Source organism: Hippocampus zosterae, chromosome 14 (genome assembly GCF_025434085.1).
Source record: "Hippocampus zosterae strain Florida chromosome 14, ASM2543408v3, whole genome shotgun sequence".
Classification (NCBI taxonomy): Eukaryota; Metazoa; Chordata; class Actinopteri; order Syngnathiformes; family Syngnathidae; genus Hippocampus; species Hippocampus zosterae.
This window is the reverse complement of record NC_067464.1, coordinates 8,117,114-8,125,021: the sequence shown is the minus strand read 5'-3', so window position 1 is coordinate 8,125,021 and position 7,908 is coordinate 8,117,114. Positions and strand designations below refer to the sequence as shown.

Genomic DNA, 7,908 nt, shown 5'->3' with positions numbered 1-7,908 from the left:
ATAAGGCATTTTTGGACAAAATTTTTAGCCGAAAAAAACGACCATGTAAGGTAAGGCGTTCGTAGCCGAAAAAAACCCACCATGTATAGTAAAGCCTTTTTAGCCGAAAAAAAACAGACCATGAATAGAAAGGCGTTTTTAGCCGAAAAAAACGACCATGTATAGTAGAGCGTTTTTGGACGAAAAAATGACCGTGTATACTAAGGCATTTTTGGACAAAAATTTTAGCCGAAAAAAAGACCATGTATCGTAAGGCGTATTTAGCCGAAAAAAACGACCATGTATCTATCATAAGGCATTTTCGGACAAAATGTTTTGCTGAAAAAAACCACCATGTATAGTAAGGCCTTTTTAGCTGAAAAAAAACAGACCATGTTTATATCGTAAGGCGTTTTTAGCCGAAAAAAAAAAATAGGACCATGTAGTGTTTAGCCGAAAGAAACAACCATGATTAATAAAAGAAAACTCCACTGCTCTATGTGGTTCTTTGGCTCAGTGGTAGAGTGATGGAGTGCCACACCAGAGGTTGAGTGTTTAATCTCTGGTTGTTGCAACAATGTCTACTCTTTAACCACCATATACAACTTATTTGAGGAAAAACACAACAACCCAAAGGTTTATTGTTGTGGGTTAGCTCAGTGGTAGAAAGCTAAAGTCCCAAATCCATCAGTTGCGTGTTCCATTCCCAGTTTTTGCAACAAGGTAACATCTTTTAATCACCCTTTGTAGCTTTATTGAAGAAAACACAAAACAAACAAGAAGCCATGTGGCGGTGTGGCTCACGGGTAGAGAAACCATGTCCCAAACTAGCGGTTCAATCCCCAGAGGTTGCACCCATATCCCTGCTTTCTTTGATCAACATGATAAGGAAGGCTTATTGAAGTCGTTTTTTGTATTGTTAGGCGTTTTTTGCTGTAGATGGTTGGTTTTTTTTCCGTAGAAAAACGCCTTACCATACATGGTCGTTTTTTGGGGTTAAAAAGGCCTTACTATACATGGTTGTCTTTTTCGGCTAAAAACGCCCTACTATACATGGTAGGGTTTTTTTCGTTGAAAAACGCCTTACATGGTCATTTTTTCGGGTAAAAATGCCTTACTATATATACATGGTCGTTTTTTCCAGCTAAAAAATTTGTCTAAAAACGCCGTACTATACATGGTCATTTTTTTTGGGCTAAAAACACCTTACTTTATGCATGGTCGTTTTTTTGGGCTAAAAACGCCTTACTATACATGGTCGTTTTTTTCGGCTAAAAATTCCCTCAAAAATGCCTTACTGTACATGGTCGTTTTTTTCGGCTAAAAACGCCTTACTATATGCATGGTCGTTGTTTTCGGATAAAACGCCTTACTACACATGGTCATTTTTTTGGGGCTAAAAACGCCTTACTACACATGGTCGTTTTTTTCGGCTAAAAATGTTGTCCAAAAACGCCTAACTACACATGGTCGCTTTTTTGGCTAAAAACGCCTCATTATACATGGTCGTTTTTTTGGGTAAAAACGCCTTACTATACATGTTCGTTTTTTTCGGCTAAAAACGCCTTACTTTATGCATGGTCGTTTTTTTCGGCTAAAAATTTTGTCCGAAAAGGCCTTACTCTACATGGTTGTTTTTTTCCGTTTAAAAACGCCTTACTATACATGGTCGTTTTTTTCGGCTAAAAACGCTGTACTATACATGGTCGTTTTTTTGGGCTAAAAACGCCTTACTATATGCATGGTCGTTTTTTTTTGGATAAAACGCCTTACTACACATGGTCATTTTTTGGGGGCTAAAAACGCCTTACGTCGTTTTTTTCGGCTAAAAATTTTGTCCAAAAACGCCTTACTATACATGGTCGCTTTTTCGGCTAAAAACGCCTTACTATACATGGTCGTTTTTTTTTCAGCTAAAAATTTTGTCCAAAAAAGCCTTACTATACATGGTGGCTTTTTCGGCTAAAAACGCCTTACTACACATGGTCATTTTTTTTGGGCTAAAAACGCCTTCCTATACATGGTCGTTTTTTTCGGCTAAAAATTTTGTCAGGTGTGTTGCTCTTGGGAGAGCTGGAAAACAGGCAGGACAGCGGGCCTTGAGGACTGACTTTGGACACCAATGCTATACATGGTCGTTTTTTTCGGCTAAAAACGCCTTACTTTATGCATGGTCGTTTTTTTCGGCTAAAAACGCCTTACTTTATGCATGGTTGTTATTTTTCGGCTAAAAATTTCGTCCGAAAAGGCCTTACTCTACATGGTTGTTTTTTTTCGTTTAAAAACGCCTTACTATACATGGTCGTTTTTTTCGGCTAAAAACGCCTTACTATACATGGTCATTTTTTTGGGGCTAAAAACGCCTTACTACACATGGTCGTTTTTTTCGGCTAAAAATTTTGTCCAAAAACGCCTTACTATACATGGTCGCTTTTTCGGCTAAAAACGCCTTACTATACATGGTCGTTTTTTTTTCAGCTAAAAATTTTGTCCAAAAAAGCCTTACTATACATGGTGGCTTTTTCGGCTAAAAACGCCTTACTACACATGGTCATTTTTTTTGGGCTAAAAACGCCTTCCTATACATGGTCGTTTTTTTCGGCTAAAAATTTTGTCAGGTGTGTTGCTCTTGGGAGAGCTGGAAAACAGGCAGGACAGCGGGCCTTGAGGACTGACTTTGGACACCAATGCTATACATGGTCGTTTTTTTCGGCTAAAAACGCCTTACTTTATGCATGGTCGTTTTTTTCGGCTAAAAACGCCTTACTTTATGCATGGTTGTTATTTTTCGGCTAAAAATTTCGTCCGAAAAGGCCTTACTCTACATGGTTGTTTTTTTCGTTTAAAAACGCCTTACTATACATGGTCGTTTTTTTCAGCTAAAAACGCCTTACTATACATGGTCATTTTTTGGGGGCTAAAAACGCCTTACTACACATGGTCGTTTTTTTCGGCTAAAAATTTTGTCCAAAAACGCCTTACTATACATGGTCGCTTTTTCGGCTAAAAACGCCTTACTATATATACATGGTCGTTTTTTTTCAGCTAAAAATTTTGTCCAAAAACGCCTTACTATACATGGTCGCTTTTTCGGCTAAAAACGCCTTACTACACATGGTCGTTTTTTTCGCCTAAAAACGCCTTACTACACATGGTCGTTTTTTTTCACCTAGAAACGCCTTACTATACATGGTCGTTTTTTTCGGCTAAAGATTTAGTCCAAAAATGCCTTACTATACATGGTTGTTTTTGTTGTCCAAAAAGGCAGTTTTTTTCGGCTAAAATTTTCGTCCAAAAACACCTTACTATTCATGGTCATTTTTTTCGGCTAAAAACACCTTGATCACTCACTAATTTTCAGTGAGGATCAAATACAATTTCAAAGAAAAAAAAGTCAATCATTTCAATTTCAGATTGTACAATTCAGATTCAGTTATTCAATATGATTCAGAGTAAAATATACAAATCCATTCATTATCCGAGCCACTTCACCTTCAATTCACGCAATTCAAATTCAGTATAAACTATTTGTAAGTTATTCACATTTAGTTTTTGGTGGCAAATATTCCGCTCCACAGCGTCACACCTAGTTTAGTTTTGGTTGTAAAGTGTCCTAGAGTGTCTTGATAGACACTTATAAATGAAATGTATCATTGCCCTTCCAGCTGAAGTCATCTTGAAGTAACAGACCGTTTCTGTTAACATGCACTTTGACTACGGTTTGAATTCCCGATTTGGAGAAGCACCAGGACCTGCTATCCCACAGATGAATTAAACGCCAACAGATCTTAGATGTCTGCATTTGAGCAGTTTCTTATATTCACAGGTAGACCACTACGTTTCACACGTTTATTTCTCCAAAAAAAAAAAAAAGAGTAAATGTTACAGTTTCACTTATTTACAGGGCTTGGAACAGAGAAATAAATAAGGCGATGATACTGAATATAGCAGATTGGTGTAAATGCTCTAAAATGTACAGCAGCTTTGGCGACCAAAGTTCATTCAACAAAAAAAAAGAAAAGAAAAACTCAAACTATAGTATTAATAAATAAGGCTATGTGAAAAAATAAATAAGGTACTCTTCTGCTTAGCTAATCTCGACTAGCTTTTTACACAAGGTAGAACAAAGGACAAGGAATCTTTCACACATTTTAAAGCACATGATCATGAATCAAAGAAATCCGAGTCACGAGAACACCCCAATATCAACCGAACGACCAATTTTGGCATCACAATCACATTTGTTTTGGACAAACAGGTTGGCATTGGTTTGAGTGAGGACTGAAACGGAATTCTATTTTGATCCGATTGGTGTAGCACATGGCCACCAGCTCGAACAATTTGTGTTTACTGGAGTGCTTTAATGAGGCCATCAAATCCCCGATTAGCGTGTTTATCCTCCTCCAAGAATCCTGCAGTTTCAAGGAAAAACAACAGAAAAAAAGAAAAAAAACAACCGAGTCGGAAAGTGCTGCATTTTTTCCCCCCCATAAAAACGTTTTACGCGCTCATGTTAAATAACAAGCTGTTTTGCGGAATGCTAATGCCTCACCGAAAAGGAGAAAAAAAAGCAGAGAAAAGCCGAGCATCTTACACGTATGTTTCGGAAATTTTAAACAATTGAAACATTAACATTCTCGCAATATTTTTTTTTCTGACAAAAATATATTTTAGTCGTATTACATTATAATCAAATGGGCTTTTTTTCTCATCACAGAAACGTTTTTTTTTGTGGCTCTTGTATTACGGTCTAGTTTGAATTATTTTTGTTTTGCTCCGTCTCCCGTGACAATTACAATTATGCTACTGCGTGAGTAACAAATACGTCCTTGGCAACTAGAAACACTCTTCTTTTTCCTTTATACAAATCGGCATACCATCCAAATAATGCTCAACCAGTTTTTTTTCCAGGCTTCCTTTCACAAACCTTATGTTGCCTCTTCACGTTTCTGAAACGTAAAAGAAAACAACCAAAAGTGACATCAATGACATGAATCAGGAGTGATTTGGACTGGGGTTTTTTTTGTGGTTTGTTAAGCAGTTACATTTAAACAGTTTATAAACAAACCTTTAAGGCTGTAGCATGAATGCTTTAAAAGGAGTCGTTGGCAACATTCAAATCGTGGAGCAGTTTGTCAGAAACAAAACAAAACAACAACAAAAAATTAGTGGTCGCACGGGAGATGAAAATGTTTTACTTGCACTGTCTCATAATTTCGGAGCAAAAAGACACCATTTAGGGGCAGTCTGGAGCCCTGAAACGACAACAATTTTGTCTCCTCTTTCGCTTATAACATTCTTCTGAGATGGACTTATTCAGCTTCCAGATAGGATGAAATATGAAAACCAGGCCGCTGCATAATTCACCGTAAGTCGTGTGGAAAAACCGTTAGCTCACGTTCTTTCATGAAAGATTCCAGAGGGATTTCTTTGGGCTGATTTTTTTTTTTTTTTAAGATTTGAGCACATGGTGGGAATGTTTCAACCAGCATACATTTGGCCCTAAGAAGATGTCCAAAAAAAAAAAGTTGGACTAGAACAACATGAATACAGTACTGCTGCAATATACACAAACTAAACAAACCACACATTCTCTAACGCAGGATGTCTATAAAGCCTGTCGGACTGTAACAATTTGGTGGATCCAAATGGATTACCAGTTCTTTTGGCCTCCCTGCTAATTGTACTGACAACATCCATGAAGCACTGCTGTAAACCTCTTAAGATCCCCCTCCTGCCCCCCCCCCCCCCCCCAATCCGGGAACATCCCCCCCCCCCCCCCCCTTTGTACTAGTCCACAAGGAGGCGAAATCAGGTGACAAGAGTTACAACGTTCTAAGTTAGTCTGACCGAGAAGCCTCAGCGATTGTGCAGTAAAGCCGAGTGACTTGTGTGTCTTCTCCCAGCGGCTCACGTGAGTGACGTCTGTCCATGCCAGAGAAGGTTCATACACACTAGAAAGTTCACATGAAATTCTTGCTTTAACCAACGTGGGGTGTCCTCTTGTTTTCCACTCACATAGAGTGAAGCGCAAGTAGCAGGTTGCATCCATGGTGTGTGTATGTGTGCATGTGTGTGTGTGTGTACGCATAAGTCACCATAGATGACAGCAGTACGAGAGGGTGTGATGTGGCGGACAGTTGCGATCTGCTGAAGGCTGATGTTAACGCACCGCCCAGTTGTTCGCCAGCTTGGCTCTTGGGATGCTCATCTTGTCCGAACAAGGAGAACTCGTCTCGGGGGAGAAATGGATCCCGCAGTCGTTCCTCACGTTCTGAAACTTGTTCTCCTTGGAGGGCTCCATATATACCACCTGGTTCTTGTTCACATGCTTCAGGATCACAGTCTGGAGAGCAGAAGTGAAAATGGGCGGCCAGCAAGCAAAGTGTGAAAATCCAACGTGACAAATTCTTAATGAAGCACAAGTGGCCCTACACCGAGGCTAAAAGTCAACAAAAATGTCACTCCAGCATCGAGTTGCAAACCTAAAGTCTTACCTTCTTTGGAGCACTGTAGCAGGACATCTGCACCCACTTCTTCTTCTTGTTGATAAGCACAGCAACAATTAGGAAGATGATGATGGCCAAGAGGAGACCTGCCAGTATCCAGGCGGCTGACTGGTAGATGAGGGCCATCTGTGTTTGGTTGGGGTAATTTTCACCCAAAACTGGCTCATCTGTAAAACGTGGACAGGAACCGGCGACCTCATGTGAGACATTAATGCTGCATAGTCATGTCATCAAGAGTGGGGCCTTCCAATGACAAAATCTGACAGTGTAGTACAAGGCAATGTGAAATTTGAAGATTTAAAAAAAATAAAAAATCATTGACTGTACGATTGTGTTGATTCGAGACAAATAAATAAATCAAAGTCGTCTTGATATTTAACAAAGTCGTGAGCCCTGTACCTCAAGCAAAAGCAATCCAAAAGGTGTTTGTTTAAGGTGTGGGTTACCTGTGTCTGCAACAATGGGCGGTTCGGTGACATCGGCGTTCCCGCCAGCCCGCCGCACACTAGTGGTGAGCCTCGTTTTGGGGGCGACGGTGGACAACAACACTGGCGCAGATGTCGTCATTTCTTCCCAAGACAGAAATAAAGGTTTGATTTTCAAAACGACGAGCGTAATGCAATACCCAGCGGCCGTACAACCGTGTTATTGTTTCGACTCATGTGTTTGCGTGCAAAGCCAGGAACCGCTCTCAAGCCAAAGCATAAAAACAAAGGGCGCTCCAACGGCATATCGGGTCGAACAATGGGATCCTATGCCGAGCTTTTCCCCTGTAGGAAAAGCTGACGAGGAGCTTCCTGCGCCGCCACAGAGCGAGCATTGCGGTCCGGGGACAGGAAACACGTGTGAATGCGCGGATGCTCGAGGAATGTTGTTGCTCGATTCGACAGTGTGTACGTGTGTATGTCACATGGAACGCCGCTGTGGTATTTGCCTAAGCAGCGCCAGAATGGCGGGCTCTAACGAACTAACGCATATGGACCCACAGTCACTCCTTCTTTTTGGCAGGTACCGTTCTGGATTAGGACCCCCCCCCCCCCCCTGCCCCATCAACAGGCTGCGCCTTGTTCTACTTGTAGCTCTATTATGATCTTCATGTGTGGGGGTCTTGTACAAGCTACTTTTAGCTGTGCATTGAATAGCACGGCCACTAAGACCTTTGCTGCATGCATGGCCGAAAAACTGAACAGAAACGCTAACGAACATTTGCATTGATTTATTCCCAACAGTCTCTTCTCTTCATTTCGCAGCATTTCTCTGATTGCGTAACATGGATGATTTTTTTCAATCAGATTTTAGCTTCTATGTGCTGCCACATCAATGGAATCTGGCATCGGCCGATGTAACTTACTACTGTAATGGGACTGTCTCTTTAACCAATCAGGTTTCGTTTTGCCTCAGAGAGTCAGCTAGCTAGCCT

General features: G+C 40.6%; 1 protein-coding gene across 1 annotated transcript in view; it reads right to left on the bottom strand.

Annotated features, from left to right (window-relative positions):
• Window positions 1-3,814: 3,814 nt before the first annotated feature.
• The window catches only part of crim1 (cysteine rich transmembrane BMP regulator 1 (chordin-like)), a 34,425-nt gene continuing 30,331 nt past the window's right edge, over window positions 3,815-7,908 (bottom strand). The window contains exons 13-15 of the mRNA XM_052085912.1: window positions 6,935-7,057; window positions 6,477-6,655; window positions 3,815-6,325 (exon numbers count right to left, since the gene is read on the bottom strand). Of these exons, the coding sequence (XP_051941872.1) occupies window positions 6,143-6,325; window positions 6,477-6,655; window positions 6,935-7,057 (485 nt within the window). The 3' untranslated portion in view covers window positions 3,815-6,142. The remainder of the gene's footprint in view (window positions 6,326-6,476; window positions 6,656-6,934; window positions 7,058-7,908) is intronic.